At 40.6% G+C, this 24814-nt stretch overlaps 1 protein-coding gene across 3 annotated transcripts; it reads right to left on the bottom strand.

Moving 5' to 3' along the window:
• Nucleotides 1–2799: 2799 nt before the first annotated feature.
• On the bottom strand, nucleotides 2800–23019 carry MS4A6E (membrane spanning 4-domains A6E). Of its 3 annotated transcripts, XR_008620184.2 has the most exons (7): nucleotides 22865–23019; nucleotides 20797–20931; nucleotides 18392–18448; nucleotides 15717–15923; nucleotides 13702–13800; nucleotides 12737–12912; nucleotides 2800–5214 (listed from the first exon to the last, which is right to left on the bottom strand). XR_008620184.2 is itself a non-coding variant. In XM_055094375.1 (6 exons), the coding sequence occupies exons 1-5, from the start codon at nucleotides 23009–23011 to the stop codon at nucleotides 13711–13713; spliced, it is 636 nt and encodes a 211-aa protein (XP_054950350.1). In that variant the 5' UTR covers nucleotides 23012–23019; the 3' UTR covers nucleotides 12320–12912; nucleotides 13702–13710. The 3 variants fall into 3 exon arrangements, 2 of the variants coding, with proteins under 2 accessions (XP_054950350.1, XP_054950349.1); XM_055094375.1 differs by lacking the exon at nucleotides 2800–5214 and having other exon boundaries at nucleotides 12320–12912; XM_055094374.1 differs by lacking the exons at nucleotides 2800–5214; nucleotides 22865–23019 and having other exon boundaries at nucleotides 12325–12912; nucleotides 20797–21681.
• Between the last annotated feature and the right edge of the window lie 1795 nt (nucleotides 23020–24814).

The raw sequence follows: 24814 nt of genomic DNA, 5'->3' as shown, positions 1-24814 counted from the left end.
AGCAACAATTCTCTGCTTCACACGGGAGGGACTCCTAAGTGACAGCCACTGTATATGTGAACAAGACTGCCATTTTTGTCCCACCTTTCTAGAGTTATCCTGGGTTTCTAGTCCAAATGAGCTACCATTCAGAATTATTTTATTCAGCCAATATTTATTAAGTATCTGGTGCATGCAACACTGCTAGAGACTAACAATACCTGTGGAAGATAATGTCCCTGCCCTTGAACACAGTACATAGGGAGCATCATGGGAGCACAAAGGTCAGATACGGTGGTTAAACTTCTCTTGGAAGAGGAGGCTCCATTGAAAATTAACATTCAAATCATGCTTTCAAAGAACAGCAGGTGCTTGTAGCCATATGCATTCTCGGTAGAAGGATCAAAGGTAGAGTTCTGAAACGGTTTGGCTTACTAGCAGACCTGGAAACACTTTGGTATTATTCTATCACAGAGGGAGAAGTGACAGATTCAGTTGGGAGAGAGATAAGATCCTGGATGTGCAAAATGAGAGATTTACAGGGCTTTGAATGCTTCCTGGAGACATTGGGCTTTGTTGTAGAGACAATGTGTAGCCAGAGAAGGATTTAAGCAGCACAGTGACAAAATCCCATTTCTATTCCAAAGGTTCCTATTATAGTAGTGAATGTAAGGGTAAGGAAAGGCAAATAAAGGTCAGAAAATGCAAAATAATAAGACAAAGGATGGAATATTAATATTAGGCAATAAAATGTCTAAGGAAAATTCTTAAATATGACAAAGGAATTCATTTATAATAATATGTTGTTTACAATTTTATGATCAAATAATATAATATACTACTAATAAAAAATTTGCCTGAGTATGAGAAACTAACAAAAACATAGTAATCATGAAAATTTTTAACAAATATAAGTTTTGATGAATGTAAGCCAAAAAATATGATTTGAATTATAAAATACTTGAATGAATCAACACTAAAGAAAGCATGCTTTTTAAGAATCCTTGGTACATTGGCAACAATTGGCCATATATCCATCCCAAATAAATAAAACAAAAAATACAGGCCATGTTAACTAATCAATTGCAATAAAACTAGAAGTAAATAATATAAATATTTGTTACCAAAGTAAGATTAATTTCAAGCCCAATGAATAGTTATAGATTTTTAATTGTTAATAACCAGGTTAAACATCTAAAGTGTTCATATTAAAACAAAATATGAAATATTTGGTAATTCACCTAATTGAAAACATGAAGAATTTATATGATAAAAGATACACATTTTTTATTTAGGAAGGCAAATGGACACTTGACTGTACTGACATATTTCTGGTTGTCAATTATTCCAAATTTTTTTCAGATGTAATATAATGTGCTTCCAAATAAATCCCTTGTGGAACTTGACTTAATGATTTTTATGTTCATGTGGAATGAGTCTTACTAGCCAAAAGCATTTTATTTTATTTATTTATATTTTTGAGATGGAGTCTCACTCTGCCACCCAGGCTAGAGTGCAGTGGTGTGATCTCGGCTCACTGCAACGTCCACCTCCTAGGTTCAAGTGATTCTCTTGCCTCAGCCTCCTGAGTAGCTGGGATTACAGGCACGCACCACCATGCCCAGCTAATGTTTGTATTTTTATTAGAGATGGCGTTTCACCATGTTGGCCAGGCTGGTCTTGAACTCCTGATCTCAGGTGATCTGCCCACCTTGGCCTCCCAAAGTGCTAGATATACAGGCATGAGCCACTGCACCAGGCCCAAAATCATTTTAATCAAGAGTAGTGTTGAAGTAAGGATAGTACTGTCAGAAATTAAAATGCAGTGTACTAATACAAGTGATGTGTTACTTGTGTTGAAATAGACTGAATGACAAAAAAATGAGACTAGACAAATGTAGTACTACAATGAATGTAAATAAATGTTGAGTGTATTTTTAAAAATATATTTTAAACCATAGACAGAAACATAGTTAACTCAGTAAGTAATAATAGAACAAGTGGTTAAATGTGTTTGTGTGTGAGTGTGTGTGTGTGTTTGTGTGTGTGTGTGTGTACTGTAAACTCAAAAGTATCTGAGAGAAATGTGAAAGGAAAATATATTGGTACCCCCAAGTCACTAAGCCAAAAGGAAAAGTCAAGCAGGGAATTTCTTAGGGCAAACCTTCCTCCCATTCTATTCCTAAAATAAAGATACCTACTAAGATAAGCCGCATACCTCCCTCACAAGGAATTTCCTTGTGGACAAGGGCAGACAGAACTCAAAGTCATGCCTCTGCTCACTGAGATTAATGCAGATGTGATTGCCTCCTATGGAAAGGCTAGTCAGAAACTCAAAAGAATGCAGCCATTTGTCTCTTACCTACCTATAACCAGGAAGACCCCTCCCAGCTTTGAGTTGTCCTGCCTTTCTGTGCAGAACCAATGTACATCTTACAAATATTGATTGATATCTCATGTCTCCCTAAAATGTATAAAACCAAGCTATGCCCCAAAGTGGGGGCTGGAGATGGGGGTTACAGATCATAAGTAGCTCGAAACATTTTCTGGCTGGCAGTTGATTGAAAGAGTTTATCTAAAGACCTGGAATCAATAGAAGGGAGTGTCTGGCTTAAGATAAGGAATTGTGGAGACCAAAGTTCTTATTGAAGACTCCTGGTAGCAGGCTTCAGAGTAAATAGATTGTAAATGTTTCCTATTGGACTTAAAGAGACTGTTCCATCAATCTTGAGGTCTCTGTTTTAATGTTAATGCTGGTAAGCTGTGCTTGAATTCCAAAGAAAGGATTGTATAATGAGGCGTGTCTAACCCCCACTTTCCATCATGGCCTGAACTAGTTTTTCAGGTTAATTTTGGAATGCCCTTGGCCAAGAGGAGGGTCCATCAGTTGATTGGGGAACTTAGAATTTTATTTCTGGTTTAAAATATATACATTAGGTCCTGCCTCATATTACTTATACTATAACTTATACTATAACTATAACTATACTTATACTATAAATAAGAAAATGCCAAGTGATTAAAAAAATAAGAAAAAAGAAGATGTCTGTTTCCTTGTTGTCATTTAGCGTTTGGAAGCAATTTCTACACATATAAAATATGTTTAATTATCCAAAAATTTCAGCATTTTTAAATTAACATAAAAATCTGATAAACAATTCAAAAGGCAAAGCCAAATTATAACAAGGTATAAATCTTTATAACATCTATAACAAGACACGAGAAAGAAAGACAGAAAAAAATATAAATGGATGAAGTGCATGACCAGACAGACAATTTAACTAAAAGAAATAGACATGGCCATGCATTTATGCATGAAAAACAATGGATTTGAAAGCAAATAATTTATATAACAAAATAAACAAAAAGTGGTGTGTCTTGAAATGCAAAAAAAAACCACAAAAAACAAAAAAAGCAAGTTGTTGGTGGAGAAAAGCTCCAAGAGTACTGCAAGAGAAACAGTCAAGATATGAAAGGCCCTGGGAAAGAGGAAGCTGGGAAAGGACATGCAACACTGCAGTTTTTACATGATCAGCATGAAGAGTGTTGGAGTCACAGTACCCAGGGAGGCTCTTTCAGTAAGAATATGTGGTAGCTGTTATGTGGTCTTTTAGGGACTGATAGTGAAACGCAAGTCCTGCTGTGTTTTGATTGTGTCTAGTCAGAATGCACCACAATTATGTCCATGGGGCAATTTCATGGCATGGAAATGGTATATTTCCTTCAGGGCTGGAGAGAAGGTCAAGTAAGGAAGACTGAAGGAGAAAGTTGAACATCAAAGTTCTACATCTTGACATCCTTTGTCCTTACGTGTCTTTTAAAAACCTGGGACAAGAAAACTCCAACACTGGGTTTCTCCTGTACCTGGCATTTGGAATCTTGTATTACTGGTTCAGAGAAAGAACTGAAGAGGCCTCAGTGCACAGGCTCAGGACTGGTCCTGTAACAAAAGTGATCAGATGACACCCAGGTCCAGCTGATCTCAGCCAATGACCCGAGGTTGAACCTAAATATGGAAAACCACAGAATCAGGACTATAGCTGCCTACCACGCCCTGATTATTTTCCTTGGCCCAAGTGAACACCTTCTAGCTTTTCATTCATTAGAAGAGAAAGAGTGTTTTTTGTTTGTTTGCCTGGCAGCCTGAGAAGTAATAAACTGAGTCAGCTTCTGAAAGCTTTGGAGAGTAACAATGACCTCCAGGTTGCTATCCCTCATGGACCCTTAGGAAGATCATGGAATATTCTGCCTATCAGCCATCCCCCAGGGCTTTCATTTAAGAAGAAAAGCCAAGGGATTGGAGGTGCGTGGCCTAGGTGTAGCACATACTAGGAGGCAGAAGGTGTACTTTGGATCCATGATCCAGATGTTGCCCAAACCCTCTTGGTATGGAATACGGGAGCTAAGCAGACCTAGTGTCTGTAATGGCTCAAACCACTCAATACCCCACTCTGCCTACTGGAGAGTCTAGTGGATACAGTAAGTCATCCCTCTGAGCCTCAGCTTTTTCATCTGCTAAATGTAGAGATGATTACTTATGTTGAAAGGTGTTTGTAAGGATAATTGAGAATATTAAAAGCTTATCATAAGTTGATTCTCAAGATAATATTAAAGTGCTTTAATTTCAAAAAGTGCTTTTTGTGCTATCCTAACTTTATTGCACTTTTTTATCCACCCCCACCCCATTCTCTGCACTCTGGGTGAATTGAAAGAAATCTTTTAGACTTTGTCTAATTGTTCTTCACTCCAATTCTTCTCCTGAGTATAGAAGCGGACCTCAATTCTGTCCATTCATTTTGAGGCTCTTACCCACCATTTTAAAACCAAATCAAATAAAAATCCTGGGCATCCCATGGCCATCTACATGCCTTTAGGGCAAACCACCTGCTGTTCTCAAGTCTCAGATGACAGGCTTCCTGGAGATACCATGGCCAATCCCCCAGGTTACTGGGCATGTTGGCCATATTTTGAATCAGTTTCTCTTCATGGAGTACCTAGCTGTTGCATGGGGCTGGAAGAGGTTTTGGAGCAAATGAGGATTTCTCGCCAGGGTTACACCCTGGTGTTATCTGAAGCCTTCTGGACTGATCCCAGCCTCTGACTGCTTGATCCGGCATCAGCAACAGGATATCCAATTTTCTATTGCAAATTTCCTCCTTTTCCATCTGCGACTGCCATGTCTCTTATCCTCTGTATGCAATGCTGCACAGATTTTTACGGTGTGGGGAAATAGTCCTGTTAGGAAAGATTAGCAAATGCCATATAAACTGGGAATATAGCTCAAGGGAATGCCATTTTTGTGATTTTCTAGGAGCAGAAGGTCTCCCTGAAATGAGCTGTACTCTTTCTACCCTTCATCTGGCAAGCACGTGGTATTTCTAGGTCAACAGCATCACCCAGTGGAATAAGAATCCTCTCATGGGGCACATTGTCAGTCCTTTGCTGAAACACTCTAGCTTTTCCAATTTCCTCCCTTTGTGCACCCCTCCACAAGAGACCAGGCTTTATGCTCCTTCTGTGAATGGAAAAAAACTCTACCTTTAACCATTAGGAGAAAAATGTCCTCCAATTTTAGTTCTGAGACTGTCCCGTCAGCAGGAAAACCACCATTTGGTTCCTGGGTCTTTTAAAGAAACCTCTTCTGCCTTCAGTTAGAATGGTACTTAAATGGTAAGGGGATTTTATGTCCAGAAGTTAACCCGAATCGCTGTCTAAGGGTAAACACTTTAGCATGGGCCATAATAGCAAAATATAGGATTCAATCTAGTACACCCCTCCCATTAAAGGAGCCTTGCCCAAATGCAACTATTACATAGCCTTTCCCAAGATCCATCTTTTGGGGAGCCATGCAGATCATACAAGTCTAGGGAGTCAAAGGGGAATCAGAAGCGGAGAACTAGGGCTGCATGGGTATGCATGACTAGACCCATTCCTTAGTTCCTCCAGTTTCATGGCTGGGGTGGGGGGTTATGCCTGCAACCATGGGCAGCACATTTAACAAGGTGCTGGGACCACAGGAAGCAAGGAGAGAAAACAGTAGGGTGGATGCCCTCACTGTCTTCCCCTCTACCCTGTGTCATACCAAAAGGAATGAGACTAAAGATAGGCCTTTTTTTTTTTTCTCAGTTCTCTTTCTAGATGTATAACAGATTGTCTTTGGCCTGAATTTCCTCTTGAGTGCATTCTAGAACATTGGGACTCCTCTGACCCTGAGACTTTGAAAAAAAAAAGCATCTCATATTCTATTGTACAACTTCTTACCATCTTGGGGATGAACAGACTCGGCTCACTGCGGTGGAGCCTTGATTTTAATATTATCCAACAATTAGACCTTTTCTACAGATGGGAGGGCAAATGATCCAAGATCCTCTATGTACAGGCTTTCTTTGCCCTGCAAGATAACCCAGACTTGCAAGCATTGCACAATCAACCTAGCTCTTTTAGCAGCCATGTCAGGCAATTCCATAGGAAATGATTCCCCAAAACTAAAGCATATTCCAGGGGGACAATCTGAGACAGCTACTGAGTGTCTCAACCCTTCCAGTCTCCCTTATCTGGGACCCCCACTAACCATGCCACCAGCTCCTCCAGCTGCACCATCTCTAAAACTACCCACTTTCCCTGCTTCACTCTTACCCCTACAAGAAATGCCTGATGAAAATTGTGCTATTAGGATTCACATTTCCTTCTCATTTCAGGACCTTCGGCAAATAAAGGGAGACTAGGCCAATTTTCTGATGACCCCAATAGGTATATAGAAGCTTTTCGAACTTTAACTCAGGTGTTTGACCTCGCATGGCTGGATGTTATGCTGCTTCTAAGCCAAACCCTCACCGCAGCTGAAAAGCAGGCAGCTCTGCAGCTAGCAGAGAAATTTGGAGATGAACAACATGTTTTTTATAGTAGGCCGAAAAGGAAAAAAGGAGACAGAGAAGGTGAAGGAATAATGGAAACACCATTCCAAATAGGAAGGGAAGCAGTTCTTTTTGCCAACCCTGATTGGAACTCCAATAGCTCTGCAGATAAATGGTAAAGGAAACACTTTTTAATGTGTATATTAGAGGGCCTACAAAGAACTAGGGCCAAACCTTTTAATTATTCTAAACTGTCCATGATAGACCAAAAGCCAGATGAGAATCCTGCAGCCTTTATGGAAAGGCTGAGAGATACACTAACAAAACACACTTCCTATCCCCTTATTCAGTCAAGGGATGGCTCATCCTAAAGAACAAGTTTATTACACAGGCAGTTCCCAACATTAGGAGGAAACTACAGCAGCAGGTGATAGGACCAGATAGCACCTTGGAGAACCTCCTGAGCATGGCCACTTTGGTCTTTTAAATAGGGACAGGAGGATGCCCAAGAGAAAGAGAGGAAACACAAGAGGAGGACAGAGGCTCCAGTAGCTGTTTTGCAGGCTTGCAAAGCCCAGGATTCCTCAGGTGCATCCGCTAGATGCTATTGATGTGGCAAGTCAGGGCACTTTAAGAAGGAGTGCCAGGCAGCAAGAAGTCACCTTGACCCTGTCCAGCCTGTAGCATGGACCACTGGAGATCACACTGCCCCCAGAGACAGAGGTCACCAGTTTCAGAACCAGTCTCACAGATGGTCCAATAGGACTGATGGTTCCCGGGGCTCAAACCTGCAGCTCCAGTGGCTCAAACTGCCATGAACAACACAGAAGCCCCAGGTGATTCTGGAAATTAAAGGAAGGAAGGTAGACCTCCTTCTGGACAACAGAGCCAGTCTCTTCTCCTCTCTAATCCAGGCCTCCCCTCTTCCCATAGCATGAACGTGAGGGGCATCTCAGGAAAAATTCTAATCTAATATTTTTCTCAACCCCTTAGTTGCAGTTGGGGGGACCCATTATTTATACATGCCTCCAAGCCATTGCCACAGTGGCCCTACTGGTCCCAGAAGCCACCAAATTAACCCTGGGAAATGATTTACACCCCACATAATGTGGCAGGATTACTGTCCTCTAGGGGGAGCCTTTGGCTAACAGCCAGCCAGCTCCTTAACAGACTCTGTTTTTAACAGATTTCCACAATTGAGTTAAACACTTGTTCTCACCTAAACACAGCCACTTTCCTTCCAGAGGAAGCTGGGGAACCTGAATATGACTGTGAACAAGTTATAATACAAACCTATGCAGCCAGAGAGTATCTCAGGGAAACTCTCCTAGAAAATCCAGACTAGACCCTCTTCACAGATAGGAGCTGTGAAGCTCCACAGGCAGGATATGCAGTAGCCACTCTAAATGACGTCTTTCAAAGTGTGTCTCTCTCTCCAGCCACAAGCAGTCAATTAGCTGAACTGATAGCTCTTACAAGAGCACTTGAATTAAGCAAAATAAAGGTAGGTAGCATTTACACTCCAAGTATACTTTCTTAGTTCTCCATGCTCATGGTGCCATTTGGAAGGAAAGACACTTTCTTACTGCTAATGGATCTCCTGTAAAATACCACCAGGGGCGGGGCACGGTGGCTCAAGCCTGTAATCCCAGCACTTTGGGAGGCCGAGGCGGGTGGATCACGAGATCAGGAGATCGAGAACATCCTGGCTAACACGGTGAAACCCCGTCTCTACTAAAAATACAAAAAATTAGCCCGGTGTGGTGGCGCACGCCTGTAGTCCCAGCTACTCGGGAGGCTGAGGCAGGAGAATGGCGTGAACCCGGGAGGTGGAGCTTGCAGTGAACCGAGATTGTGCCACTGCAACCAGCCTGGGCCACAGAGTGAGACTCTGTCTCAAAAAAAAAAAACAAAAAACAAAAAAACAAACAAACAAACAAAACAAACAAACAAAAACCACCAGGAAATTAGCAGGTTATCATCCTCAGTTTTCCTTCCACGAAAGATAACAGTGCTGCATTGTAAGGGACATCAAAAGAGAAAAGATGAAGTAGCTGAAGGAAATAGGTTAGCTGATCAGGCAGCTAAGTCAGCAGCAAGGAAGCCTCAAGACATCTATGGACTTCAAGCCCCTCTAATCTGGGAAGGTTCCATAAAGAAATTAAACCTCAGTACTTCCCTGCAGAAATAGAATGGGCCACTTCTCAAGTGTATATTTTCCAGCTCTCAGGATGGCTTCAGTCAGGATGGCAAACTCTACTTGCCAGTCTCTAGCCAATGGACAGTCCTTAAAATCCTCCATCAAGCTTTTCACTTGGGAAAGGATAAAACTCATCAATGTGCCCAGAGATTGTTTTCAGGAGATAACTTACCAAAAACATCCAAACAGGTTGTTAATGCTTGTGAAATCTGTCTTAAAAATAATCCCCTGACCAGGTGGCTCCTTCCTCCTCAAACCCAAAGAATAGGAAGCTATCCAGGGGAGGACTGGCAGACAGACTTCACCCACATGCCAAAGATGAAGGGCATCCAATATCTCCTGGTAGGGACAGATACTTTCGCCAACTGGTTAGAAGCATTTTCATGCCATACAGAAAAGGCATCTGAGGTAATAAAGTGTTAGTTAATGAAATAACTCCCCGCTGTGGTCTACTTAAATACCTCCAAAGTGACAATGGCAGACAAAGTGAGCCCTTTTAAGATGCTGAATGGATGGTCTTTCCTTACCAATGATTTTCTATTAAATTAAGAAATCTCTGAGTTGGTTGAGCAGGTAACCTCTCTGGCTCACTTCCAGCAGGAATTAACACAGTTAGCAAAAGCCCAACTCCAAGAAATAGGATCACCTTTATTTAACCCAGGAGATTTGGTATTGGTGAAAGCTCTCCCTTCTCTCTCTCTTCCTGACCCCAAGCTGGGAAGGGCCCTACACTGTTCTTTCAACCCCTTCAGCAGTAAAAGTTACAGGTATTAATTCCTGCATACATCACACTCCAGTCAAAGCCTGGAAAGCTGAGAGAGCAACCTCTGACAGCCCAGAAGAACGTCCTGGACATCAATGACAAAAAATAGGAGATCTTAAGCTGAAAATCATAAAAGATAAGTAAGTAAGTAAGGGCTACCCATCTTACTCAGTCCCACCTTTAACTCACCAGATACTTTTTGTCATTTCAACATTTCCTCTCGAGATTCGCAGCCAGATATTAGCACTTCTTTTTAACACATATTTGCAGGGAGATTTTAATTATACATGGGATTACATTTGTAACTTCATAGAACCCCAAGGAGAAATTCTACATCTTGGCGAGTAAAAGTTTTAGATGTAAATTATCTACTACACCACCTTTCTGGGAATTGTTACATGCGCTCTACTATTTGCAACACAACTATACATTGTGGCACCTGCAATATGGAATTCCGGTTGGAAAATTCTAATTGCTGTAATATTCTGCCTAATTATAATCTTTATAATAGAATTAATAATTGGGGGACACTTATGCAAAAAAAAGGTTCCTTTTATATTAACGCGTCTAGTAAAGTAAGCGACACCTGGTGGAGGCAAACTAGTATTACAATCCATTAAAATGGCTAACAGGTATCAAACTCCACTGGCATGGTTATGGCCTATGGTACCCCCATTAATAATGGTAATCTTAATACTCATATTCAAACCCTATATTCTAAACCTTCTTGTAAAATTTATCTCTTTTGGCCTAGAAGCAATCAAACTTTAAATGGTGCTGCAGGCAGAACCACACATGGACACGCCTTTCTTCTGAGGACCGTTAGATTGAACTCAGGAGGAGCCCTAGCTGCTGTCCCCACTAGATGCCCCTTTTCAGCAGGAAGTAGTCAGAAAGAGTCACTGTCCAACACCCTCTAACAGCAGTTAGGGTTACTACTTCTGATGGGAGAAATAACACAGGAGCTAAAAAGAAATTATTTAAGTAGCTAGTGAGGGTAAGGGAGTTCTCAGTAAGATTTTCTTTTTATTAAAAAGCAGCCCCCAAATCATTTCTTGTCTAGCAAAAGAAGCCTGAAAAATCAAGCTGCAAGAATAGATAAGCAAGCTGGAAGCTTGCAAAGGTGAATGCCAGCAGTTGTGCCAATAGAAAAGGGATACCTGGAAGCTAGATATATTAAACATGGAGGTTCCCTCTTCCCTTTTCTTTTTCACCATGTGTGCAGCAAAAAAGCAGGCAATATGGTGCCCGCCAGGTGGAGACTCCATCTGCATAATAAAAGATTAGTGCGGGATGGCCGGCACTTCCCATGCTATGTAAATGGCACACCTGGTCCAACCAATCTACTATGCCTGATGTAAATCAGACATGACCTCCTCAGACTCATCTATAAATCCAACCTCATCTTGCCCCAAACCCAGAAATCCATTCGGGATCCCTTCCTCTGCATGAGGAAGCACTCTTCTTTCTTTTAGCCATTAAACTTCTGCTCTTAAATTCACTCTTTGTGTGTCCATGTCTTCAATTTTCTTGGCATGAGACAATGAACCTCTGATATTACCCCAGACAAATGACAATGCTTCAATGGTCCTCTCCTGTGGCGGAAGGTGGCACCATGTGATTAATAGTGGGGAGGTGGATTTTCAAAGGAGGTACATTCTGTCTTTTCTGTCTTTCTCTCCCCCTCTCTCTCTCTCTCACAACACACACACACACACACACACACACTTGTTTATCCTCTACATTCTTTTAGGCAGAAGATGATATTCTTTATTCTGTGTTCAAATAACAGTTAGTGTCTTTATTCTGTGCTCAAATAACAGTTAGTGAAATCCCTAACTTCATTGTCATCTCTGTTTTCCTTATTTGACTATAAATATCTTGAAGCCAAATCATGTATCTTATTCACTTTGGTAGCCCTGGCATTAAAAGCATAGTGTCTGGTATCCAACAAGTATCAATAAAAGTTGAATGTCCACAATAGGCAAATAAATAAAAGAAATGGTGTGTGTCAGTGGGGGGTGCAAAGGACAGGGAGAAGACATAATGAAACAGATTTGAAGATAAAGCTAAAATCAAAGAAACTGACAGTTCCATTTGAGACTGGAAAAAAAGAGCAGAGAAACTCTCTGAGTATCAGGATATCTGAGACAGTGAGTATGAAGTATGACCCCTGCTACAGAGGGTCAGAGCAAGGAAATATGACAAAATCTTTCAAAGAAATGGAGGTCATATAAAATTGAAATACTTTTTTTACACGTGTGTGTGTGCGTGTGTGTGCATGAGCGAGGTGAGGCTTATGTTTGTTATACTCAAACAATTGGTCTTTCTTATTTTGAAATAAGGACGTTAAGTATGAACTGGTTGTCTCTTCATAACAGATAAGCATTCCTGGTTAGCATTTGTTCACTCATTAGTTTTGTTTGAATATTGGTGAGGAGAAAATTGAGTTAAAATTTGGGTTTATGTCTGTCATTGTTGATTTATTCTGTGTTTAAAGGAAAAAACAACAAAATAAGTATTAAAATAAAGTATGCACTCAAAGATTTTATTTTGAAGCCGGCTACTTTCATACACTCGGAGACTTCATTATGGGGTTTGCCTTTATGCACTAATGAGTAAAATACATGGGATAAATCAGTAGCACCTGTGATAAAAGAGTCTGCGCACCACAGCAAATCAGTTAACTCCTGTTGACAATTGAGGAGTATAAGAAAAAGCTGTATCCTTTGCCTCACTGTGATCCATTGAATCATCATTCTGCCTAGTTTTCTGGGAAATGTCTAAGACTATTTGGTTAGTCTAGTAAATAGTAATTTACAGCCCTGTGCTTTTGCTGAAGTCAGTATCAGGCAAACCAAGAGATCCCCAATAAACACATATCATAAATGACAGAGAAATAATTTTTTAAAACAAATATGCATTACTTTAAATGCTTACATTTAGGAAACTCAAGTTTGCTTTTTTATAATGGTTAGGTTTTCCATATTATCATAAAAATCAACTTTCCAATTAATATTTCTCCGTTTTTTCCCAAGAAGTCAATAGTTCTTCATATCCAGCGTCATGAGTCGTCTTTGAGGACATGAGTAACTGTGAGGCAGGAAAAGCACACTCTAGAAGAAACAAAGTATGTTAGGTCTTCAGACTTTACTCAGGTTCAAGATACATGTGGATATGCCATTTTTTCCAACTGTATACATAGAATTCTTAGCTAATCCAAGACAAGTAGAGCAGATCACTGGGTTCTTCAAATAATTACAATTTATCAGTCAGGTATTCCTTCTATTCTCTATAATAAAATTCTGGATAAATCAAGGCTTTTAAATTCAGTTAAATAAAGCAATAAGTCCATAGGGGTGGTATCCCTTGGAATTTGATTCAACAATACATTTTTAATATATCTTTTAAAAGGAAAAAGAATTTTAAAATCACCAGGAGGAAAAGCAGAGCATAAGACATTCACTGGATCCAGTCACATGTGTAAAGGCCCTTTACCAAGTCAATACTATTAAAGAGACTAGTGGTTGTGGCAGAAATTGTTTCTGCTTAGAAGGGAGGCAAGCCAGGTTCTAGTGTCCTCAGGACAGGTACAAACTCATATCATAATGCCAGCCCAGTCATTTAACTTCCCAGAGTCTCATTCCCTTCAATGACAAAATGGGAAGATTGAACCAGTTGATTTCTCATTTTAACTATTTTCATATCCAGTGAACTCTCAGCTTGTCAGCTACTCAATTACCATCTGCTTTTCTTCTCGGTCTTCCATCACCATTTAAATGACCTCCCATGTGTATCTCATGACTGACTGATTGTTCCTTCTACCACTCTTGGTGACATACTCAACACAGTGCAGAGATAAGATACACTAGGCAAGATTAAGCGAGGCTGGCCAGCACACTCACCCAGGGAAGTCAGACAGTCTGTTTCCACTGCAGCACAGCAGTGAGCACAGCTAGGCAGAACTCCAACACAGTAGAAACCAGCATCAGAGACAGAGTTCCCTGAAAGTCAAGAAATAAAATATCGGTGATGCTTGGGTCAGCCAAAGCTTTCATGCCTAGTTTAGAAGTGACCATAGAGATGAAGACCACCTCAACCATTAGAGAATGAAGTAAGGACACAATCAGGAAAACAAAACTGCTCCTCCTCACAATTGTCTTAATTCAACTCCTTCACTCATTCAGTTTCTTGAGAGGAGAAGGGAAGATGAGTAGTAACTAAATCAACTAATCCACTTCATACACTTGTTTCTCACTTCTTTGAGACGTACGTAGTTCTGATGACATTGTTCACTCAGTAAGAGAGCAGAGTGGTGTAATAGCTCCCAGGACTGAGAATCAGCAGCTCCATTATAGTCTCATCTTTACTGCTGAGTAGCTGTGTAAGCCTGGACAAGTCTCTCTCTTTCTCTAGCTCCTGTTTCCTCATGTATCAAACATGCATACTAACATTTATTTCTCAGAGATTTGTGAGGATCAAGGAGGTTTTGGCTGTGTACGCCCTTTGTAAAATTCAGTATTGACATCCCTGTCTATGTATCTGAACCTGTTTGGATGTTTTTTATTTTTGTTGTTTATTTTTTATTTTTGCTGTTTTTGGTGTTTTAAGACTTGGAAAAAAACAGTGAAGGTAGTAAACTGTTGCTAATCACCAACACCAACTCACAAGGATGAGTTCTACCATTTCTGTCCTGAGACGTTCTTTGTGCAGAACTGGTCATCTGATAATAAAGGGAGATAATTTGATCACATGAACTTTTGTTTTGTGGTATTTACACACAGTTAAATAGAAGATACACGTTGTGTCCATTACCTAGAAATTGTTCCAGCAAGCAAGCTCAACAGAATCTCTCTTATTTCCAATATAAAATCGTCCCATCATGAATGTATACTTTATCACTACCAAATTTCTCCCAAATTTCTCTCCAGAATTTTTCCCAAGGTGGAATGTGTACCAATTACTGTCAGCCTCATTTGCATGCACTTTTTCCTCATTATACCATTACCTTGGAAGCAAGGCTCAGTTTATAATGGGTGCTGTACAAGCATGAATTGGACCAGACCTTTCTATCTGTCCATCGTCCAGGTGAGTTCTTGGCTGACCTCATTTATATGATTGCAGGACAATAAATATTCTGCAACTTCTTTACTTTTATGTTGCCTGTTTTCCTCTCAATGCGTTGCTGACCATGCACATACCCCTTAATTTTTCAACTTCAGACATATTATTTCTGTTAGCCAAACTTCATTGTTTTTCTTCTTCCAAAGAGAGAATTCTCCTGCAATAATTCTCAGTTACACTCTCCATCTCCCTATATTTCTTATCTCCTGATTTAAGATATCACACTTCTTTCAGCTATAACAAAAAGCAATAATAATGTTACCGTTTCACCTGATTAGTATTATTCATTATTGTAATCATTAGGAGAAACCCTTACCATCTAACCCCATATTTCGTATTCTCTGTTTCTTCATCTTTAGTCTGATGTCTTTTTAGACCAAACTGACCCCCTACCACACACACATACCACGTTTCCTTCTCGGCATTTTCTGATCACCCGGGTCTTTCTGCTCTGTTTGCCAATCTGAATTCACCACTTTATGTACCAACATTCTCAGTTTGACAAACTCATAATTGATGCCTCCAAAATTAGATTAGTTGAGTAATTAAGAAACTCTACAAACCATAAGTTTTAGTTTTTCATCATCAACCTTATCTGACATTTTCAATTCCACTCTGTTAGTATGTAATCCCCTTAATCTCATCCATGCAGCCCCCCTTTGATTTACATAACCTTGGCCTTCCTCCAGATGCCCAAACCAGAATTAACAGAGAGATTTCAAAGGATGGAATAATAAGAAATCAAGGCTTTCAGAAACCTCATAAAATTAGAACATCCCATCTAAAAAATACTTACAGCCAGACTGGCTTTGGCTCTATGGCAGTCCATGGTGTAAGGTGAATGATAATCATAAGAAAGAAGAAGTCTGGTTGGTATATCCTTTTCGTCCAACTTACACTGCAATGAGGCAGGATTTAATGCAGCCGGGTTGACAGACAGGAGAATGAAACCCACCAGGGCAGACAGAGCACTCAGAATGCTTCCAGCCAGGCTGCTATGCACCTGAAAGAGACATGCTGGGTAAGAATCATTCCCAAAGGGCCACGAATCTCTCTTATCCCTTTTTGCCATTACATTGCAAGTTATTCCCTTATCTGTCTCCCTCAGGAAGTCCGGGAAGGATCATTTCTTGTTGTATGCCTCTCCAGTGTCCAGCCAAAAACTCAGAATCTGCAACGTAAAACTTGGCTGAATGAATGAACATATGAACTGGTTCCCCTCAAACAGGACCTCAGTAGTGTGGTAGAGAATGTTACTCTCCTAAATTCTTTCCCTGGGACAGATAGCGGGGCCCACGAGGCTTGCCTGGAAAATTACTATGAGTGTGACCACAAGGAAAGGTGGCAATGTACCAGATGCAGTTTCTCTCTTGGCCAACTCAGAAACCCCTCGTGCAAGCATCAACCACACAGAAAATCTGGATGGTGTATTAGCATGGTGCAAAAGTAATTTTGGGTTTTGCCACTACTTTCAATGGCAACACCGCAATTACCTTTGCACCAACCTAATAGCTCACTCTTGCGTGCCTATTGCCTCTCTCAAAAGCACACCTCTCAAAGATGAGTGAGGGGGTGGTTCTGAGTCTCAGGCAGGCCCTGGAACCTGGGCAGGCATATGACTGGCCACATTGAGCGCACCATGGGGTGGCTGTGGGCAGAGGTCTAGGTGCGGGCCCAAGGATGGTGTAATGTGTGGGAGGCAGCGGGAGGTACAGAATAAAGGCCTGGACTGGATGTCAGAAAATTGAGGTCACAATATAGACTTGACCCAGCTTGTTCCCTTGGGTACTCAGTTCCTTGGTTTTATTTCCCACTCTGGTTCTCATTTCTACATTTATGAAGTGAAGGGAATAAATGAACTGACCTCAGAAGTGACTTCCTTTACTCCAACTCACACAGAAAAGAGAACTGAGCTCACAGCATTCTGAAAGCTACTGTTACAGGTAGGTAGGCTCCAGGGCACACCCCACAGCCATACAGTAGAGTGTTATTTAATCCCATATGGGCACTTCTTCTTTTAGGAACTCACCAGTTGATGCTCTGGGACCCCAATTTCCCAACATAATGACTGAAGTGTACACTCCTGGGCCTCCTAGTAGCCAGTAGTAGTCTTGATGCCTAGAGTCTATATTTCTTAGAATAAGCTAGATTTGTCTTGAGATGGCACTCTTCTTCAATCTCAAAAAGGGCTGGTACAATGTGTGACAAGAGTAGAACTCACTAAAGCCTCGATGTCTCTGGTGAGTCTGAGCCCACCCCGAGACCACATCCTGCATCCTTGGGCTTCCTGCATGTTCACTGTGGGATTGTTCTCTGGAGTAAGAGGCCCATATATTTCCTACTAAAAGTTTGAAAACATTACTCTTGTACTAGGCTACTCAGTATGGTTGCCAGTAGCCACATGGGCTACTTATATTTGAAGTAAAATTAAGTAAAATTTAAAATTCAGTTGCACTATCCATATTTCACATCATCGATAGCCACATGTGACCGCCACATTGTAACAGTGCAGCTGTTGTGGATTTCCATCATCATAGAAAGTTACATTTCATTTCCATCATAGACAGTTACATTGCACAGCACAGATCTAGTGTTGGATTGTAACTGAGGGTTCCAAATAATAATCTCTAAATACCAACGAGGGAAAGAAAGAACTGGCATTTTTCTGGGCACTCTCTCTGACTTCCTTGCTGGCTTTGGGAGATTTTTGTAGCCAGAGCTTCCAAATTGAGTTTCTGTGCAATTAAATTATATGACATTCTCTTACATAATCTCCAACATAAATCCTTTGAGGGATATAGGATTGAGTGAAGACTTAATGAAACTTTACAGACAACAAACACTTCTTGCTATAATCCAGCTTTTCTCTCCCTGCCAATTCCAACTCTAGTTTTTGCTGGAATAAGGGATAAAGGCAGGTAAAGCATTTTTTTTTCTTAGCCAATACAGATGACCAAGGACAACTTTTAGGGTGCAAGAATTAATACTCAAACAAAATAAAGGTATTATCTTTCTAGTGAGATAGATGAAAGAATGAGAGATAGTACCATACATAAACAGCATGTTGACTCATTTTTTTCAAGGGTTGTAACACCTGGGCTTAAACAGTGAACCCCAACAAATAGACCTGTTTATAACACTGTCAGCTCCCTTGCCATTGAAAACCTAAATTTGAAGACCAGTTATCACCAAAAGAGCATCATAAATAAGCACAATTTTTCTGTGATAGATTCTTGGACACTGGTTGAAGGGATATTATAATTCTCTGAATAGAGACTTTGATGTAGGGTACAATAATTGGAGAAACGTGCTCTGAACAAGGACATGGAGCATCCAGGCCTGGATCCTAACTCTAACAACTAACTGCTCTAGAACTGAGTTTTCAACTTTTCAAAGTAGAGAGACTGGCCTTAACGTGTTCTAAGTTTCATTTTGATCCATTGAGTTGTGGGTTATAGTTCTCATACTCACCAAAAGCTTGGTTAACCTTTTCTCTGTGATAATTGATAGAAAGCCAGAGATGACAAACTAAAATAAAAGAGAAAATGGTCAGGTCAGTTTCCATGTAAAGAGGAACTGCGATGTCACTATCATGATGTTTATAGAAAACTCTCATGGGAAAAGCCTTGGGGAACAAATGATCAACGAGGTAATATCCATTTAAAGACATAGATTTATCCCGTTTGCCCATATAGTGTTCAGATAGCAACAGAAAAAAAAAAAAGATAGCAGAAATATATCCAAATAAACAAAATGAGGACCTTAAAAGCCAGGAAATACTATTCGTTTTCTTAATGAAATGATAAACTTTTGGTGTAAGATGTTCTTTAGAGAAGGACATGAAAACAATGGTATGGAAAGAGAAAAGAATTGGAATCATATGGTTTTTGTCCATCGTTATATTGATGTGATGCATCACATTTGATTATATGTGTTGAACCATCCTTGTATCCCTGAAATAAATCTCACTTGATCATGGTGAATGATCCTTTTAATATGTGGTTGAATTCAGTTTGCTAGTATCTTGTTGAAGATTTTTGCATCAATGTTCATTACGGATATTAACCTTTAGATTTCTTGTAATGTTTTTGTCTGGCTTTGATATCAGGATAATGCTGGCCTCATAAAATGAGTTTGGAAGTATTCCCTCCTCTTCCATTTTTTGGAAGGGCAGAAAAATGTTGTTACTAGATTTTCTTTAAAAGAAAATAAAAGATGGGAAAAGCTGAGACGTGGATCTTACATTGCTGGCTCCCCAGGCTAAGGTAAAATGGTCAGTGAGAACAGAAGGAAAGACAAGAAGGGATGGCAGAAAACTTTCAAGGGTGTGTTTACAAAATGAAAGAAATTTTTTTCATCCTCTGGAGTATTCATGACCTACAGATTTAGAGCCATTAAGGAAAGAAAATTATTTGACAGTTAGAAGAAAGGGGGACAAATACCAAAGAAAAACTGTGATTCCTGTAACCCAGGCATTTAGTTATTTGTCTGTATAAACAAATGCGAAGTCTGTAAACATATGGACTAGATGTCCCTTCAAAGGTTGACTGTGCTTAGTGACTTGCTTTTAAAGAATAGATTATAGAAACAGGAGGGAAAGAAGTAGTAACTTTACAGAGGAGAAAGACGAAGTAACTTTAGTAGTTAGTAATAGTAACTTTACAGAGGAGAAGCCAACAGTGGTCTGTTGACTGTCTTTCCTCCCACAACCTTCCTTTCTTTTCCATTTTGGATTCAGTAAGCTCCAAACACACTACCCCAAACACATGATCAAGGTAAATTGTGTCAGTGACAGTATGTTGGTAGCATCACCCTTGATATGACTTGATGAAAATGTTGCTTTACCTCTGTTATCATCAGCCAAAAATTCCCCCAAATCTAAACATCAGAAAAATATGAGACAAACCCCAATTTAGGAACATTCTATAAAAATCTCAGCCAGTACTACTTCAAAGTACTGAAGTCCTCAAGGAAAAGGAAAATCTGAGAAAGTCTAGAGGAGCCTGAGACATCATGACCAAATGTAATGTAGCGTAATGTAGTAGCCTTGCATGGATCTTGACACAGAAAAAGGTCATTTGGGGAAAACCAGTGAGATCCAAAATCAGATGAAACTTTAGTTAATAAAAGAAGAAAAATGGACATGATAGACAAATCGGTGAACTTCTTGATGCATCAAATAAACAAATGTAAAACAAGAGCTAATAACAGGTACTGAGGTGCAGGAAGTTGAAGGAAAAACATCTATAAAAGAGAAGCTTAATTATGAGAAAGCGCAATCTAAGAGACAGCAGTTCTTTGGGAAAAGGACTGCTAAGTCCTTTTGAAACCCCAGAGCTGCAGCTATTTCAGAGGAATTTCTAGTCCATCACTGGGACATAGACATCTGCTCAGCCTTCCCTGGCAATCCATCAATGCAGTAAAAGCATTTTCAAAATGCTCAGAGGTATAAGTTCCCCTTCCTCCATGATCCCCACAAGCATCTGTGTGGTTTCTCTGTGAGTTTATGATGTTTTCCATTGATGCTTATTTTTTTAATATTCTTCCCAACCTTATCCTAACTCACGGATGTTTTGCCTAAACCCGGAAAGAAGTCAGTAGCTTCATCATAGCTCAAGATGATAAGGTGAAAAATAAGATGATCTTCAAAAGAAATGTGTATTTGAGTCTGATAAGAAATTGATCTAAAATCAGGAACCCCCTGCCATCCTACCCCACTCAATCCTCCCTGAACTACACACACAAGAGAAAAAGTTTCACCATTGACTCATTGCTGCTGGCAGATCAAACATAGCAAGGTGGCAGGTGGAAAGTTTAAGCTATTGGCATCTCCCTCCCCTTATCGCCCCATGCTTCCCTCCTCAGAAACTACTCACCAACAAGGGTCCTATGAATGGGTAAGCAGACTTCAACAGCATAGAAATCACTTGGGTAAAATTTGGAGAGAAGGAAGCAGATGCCAAAATGATTCCCAAGCTCAATACCTTCACACCACACAAGATCTGGATAATCTGTGGGAAGAGAAAGGAAGATTGAGGATTAAAACCAGCATTTGTAAACACAGGGCCAGGCTGGGCATGGTGGCTCACACCTGTAATCCCAGCACTTTGGGAGGCCAAGGTGGGTGGATCACCTGAGGTCAGGAGTTCCAGACCAGCCTGGCTAACATGGTGAAACCCCATCTCTACTAAAAATACAAAAATCAGCTGGGTGTGGTGGTGTGCACCTGTAATCTCAGCTACTCTGGAGCCTGAGACAGGAGAATTGCTTGAACTCGGGAGATGGAGGTTGCAGTGAGCCGAGATTGTGGCATTGCACTCCAGCCTGGGTGACAGAGCGAGACTCCATGTCAAAAACAAACAAGCAAACAAACAAACAAAAAAAAAAAACAGGGCCTTTTTTGCCTCTCCCATGGTGCTAATGCATTATCGCCTTCTGCAAGATCCCAGTGAGGATAAAAACCCTGTGGAAACTCTGGAGTGAGAAATATGAAAAGACATCCTGGAGGGTGTGTGGCTCTGCCACAGAAGCCACAGTCTCGGGTGTCTGGCAGGTGCTCAGGAAGGCTTCTGCATTTCTGCATCTCAGGCCCTGGTCTGCTCATGGCCCCTGCTTCCAGCTCACAGTGGCTGCTGGGATCTGCTTTCCCAACTCTCAGGACTTCTGAGTCCATGACTAGTAACTCTCTTTCTACCTCTCTGAGAACGGGGGCACCTGGAAGCCCTCACTTTCTCTGGAGGATTGGTGGTGTAGAAATCCCTCCCCTCATCTCCCAGATTCCAGTGGACACAGCTTGGCCTTCTCTGTTCAGCTCCTTGGAAACTGCAGCCCACAATCCTATAGCTAAGGTTCTGGAAGCTCATTTTATTAACTTTTATTTTAAGTTCAAGGGTACAAGTGCATGTCTGTTACATAGGTAAACTTGTGTCATGGGGGTTTGCTGTACAGATTATTTCATCACCCAGGTATTAAGCCTAGTACCCGTTAGTTATTTTTCCTGATCCTCTCCCTCCTCCCACCCTCCACCCTCTGAAAGGCCCCAGTGTGCATTGTTCCCTTCTACGTGTCCATGTGTTCTCATCATTTAGAGGCCACCACCCTTAGCAAACTAACAAAACCAAATACTGCATGTTCTCATGTATAACTGAAGCTCTGTCTTAGGAGGTAGTTTTCCTTCCTGACATCCACCTCAGAGATTCACAGCTCTATTATCATTTACCAAGAAGTTTTCTAGACCTTATGTCACCTGAGCCTCATAGAAACCCATGTGATTGTACATGAGGCAAGGAAACCAGTCCCACCAGGTCCTGAAATCCAGTCAAACAGAGTGCCTCACCTCAGATCACTTAAGTGCAGAGGCAAGTCTAGAAACCAAAACTCTGTGTTTCCCTCCCAATCCAAGATAGATCCCTTCTTTCTCTCCTCCCTTCATGCAATACAGCTTCTTTAATAAACTCTGGATGAGAGGAGAAACAGACAAACAAAAGGTAAATATCATTTCCATTCTCAAAAAGGTAAGAAGAAAACAGGGAGAGGAGGTATATTTTTTCTGTAATTTGCAGTAAGGGAAAAATTCCTTGCAAAGAATCAGTGTGGATTGTTAAGCATGCAGTTGTGAAATACAGAAAAATGTATATACAATATGTCATTATTTACCACCATTACTTTTGTAAAAGAAAATATAGAGAAGTACTGTATTGCAAAAATACAAAGACAACAACAGAAAATCAACTCCTCATACTCAGAATAAGGGAAAAAACATTTCTAAGACAATCTCCTGTGGAAAAGTTCTGGGACAGTTTTCTCCAAGTGGCTTCTACCCCAAAGTCCCTCCAGCAAAACTTAAGGGTCTCCACACTCACAACGGATGACCAGTCCCAAAACATACATCATCTGTTCCCACTTCCCCTAACCCCTCTCCAACATGTTCTGAATTAGATTTACCCCAATAACTTTGACTTTTGCCTGTAGACGTTTCTTCAGGCTATCCTGCCCCTGGTTGGTGGGTTCGGGTTTCTCTGCTTGGGAGAAGTTGATGACATTTGATGGGAGCATTATGATGGTCTCATTGGAAACAGGTTGTGATGTCATAATGGTGTTGCCAACTACGGAAGAAAAAATAGATTTAGCTCTTAAAAGTACAGAGCTCCCAAGTTTTCGCTGCAAAACTGGTAAGTCAGTTTCTGCCAATTAGTCCAGACTTGGCCTGTGTGTTAGAGAAAGAAACTGATATTATGGAGCAGTGAAAGCCACACAACCTTGGTGTCATGAGGATTTTTCCATAATGTTTGACACAGTCCATTATAGATAATAAACACATCACAGGGTGGCAGCAGCATGAATCTTGAGAGGTCCCAATATCCAGAGGCAAAGGGTCACACAAAATTTGCAATATGCAGCAATGTCCCTTTGCCCAGTCCTACTGACAGCAACTGTATTGCCATATATTTGATGAATTTTTTAGACAAATGCACTCTAATCATTTATTTTTTGTCTATTAGCATGCATCTTAGATATGTTTATCATATTTTACTAGACATGCTCTTAGTTTTTATCCTGCAGTGCTTTTAATATTTGAAAAATACACCCAACCTCCTCCAGTCATTACAGACTGGCTTCATACATTGGAAGACCTTTATTGGTTAGCATAGCTAGAGATTCTAGGGGCCCTTCAAGCTTTTTATGGGCTTGTGTGTGTAATTTCCCAGTTAAAGAGGTTTGCTTGTTTCTTGTCTGGAGACTGTAACCTCTTTCTCCCCCTGGTGTCCGCCTTCAGTACTACAATCTCCCTAGTGCTGAAACAGGGTGCTTGCCTTTGTTCTCAGAGGCCCCCAACATGGCATCCAAACTCTGCACTCTGAGTCATGTAAGACAGAAACCAGTGCTTTGGGCAACCCCGCTGGAAACCCAGAATGCTGGACTCATGGCCCACTCCTGTTGCTTCCCTAAGGGAGAAACTGGGACTTCAGGGTTTTCTCCAGATCGAGTCTCACTGTATCAGGGTGAGAGAGGCCAGGACGAGTAAAATGCCACGACTTTTTCTACTCATTTCGATGCATCTTTTCCTGGCTCTGCACTCACCTGAAGTGCTCCCAAGTTCCCGTGGCAGAGCTCAGAAACAGATATTTATGTTTGGCAACAAAGGAGTTGGAGATAAATTTTGGTGTTTCTCTAACAATATATACAACTCTCTGTGCACATTCTCCATAAAATATCTCTTGTTCCTGCAGGTCCATGGGCAAAACTGTCTCCCTGGCATTTCTAGTTCTAGGGATCCCTCCTTAGAGAATAAGGAGGCCTTAACTCTTTGGATTCAAAACAACTATCCGAGTTTTTGTTTCTCAGCTAGCCCTGTTTCCCAGGTCCCATCTGCATCTCAGCTTTCATTTCCCACTCTCCAACCCTCTCCTTCAGGACCAGGGGAATCTTCTATTCCCTAAGGACATGTGTCCTTCTCTTATTTATCGTGTTTCCCCCTCCATTCCATGATACCTCTCATACCCTGTACTCTAGGAACTCTTCTCTTTTGATATATCTTTCTGAAGCATGTATCATAAACTTTTTAGTGAGATATTGTTCTTTGGATTGCTGGAAAACAAAAGCTAGAAACTAGTAAGCAAAATCTCCTTTTCCTTCCTTCATTACTATATTCCTCTAACTCCTCCACTTATCTCTCCCTTTGCGTATATTATCTTAAGAAAAGTACTAAGAAAGTCTTAAATGCTTGGGATAGAAATAAAAAATATTCATGTGTTTGCAAGACTTTTAATCTTTCTTGTAATCTCCATTGGATACATTAGTATTGGGCAACAGGAAGTCCTCAGTTGAAAACACAGCCTGGCAACTATTTCAGCATTCAAGGGATCCAGAGAAGGAAGGGCTAATGTTCAGCAT

The sequence above is a fragment of the Pan paniscus genome, chromosome 9, assembly GCF_029289425.2.
Source record: "Pan paniscus chromosome 9, NHGRI_mPanPan1-v2.0_pri, whole genome shotgun sequence".
Lineage (NCBI taxonomy): Eukaryota > Metazoa > Chordata > Mammalia > Primates > Hominidae > Pan > Pan paniscus.
The sequence above is the reverse complement of the archived record's forward strand: the minus strand, read 5'-3'. Positions and strand labels throughout refer to the sequence as shown.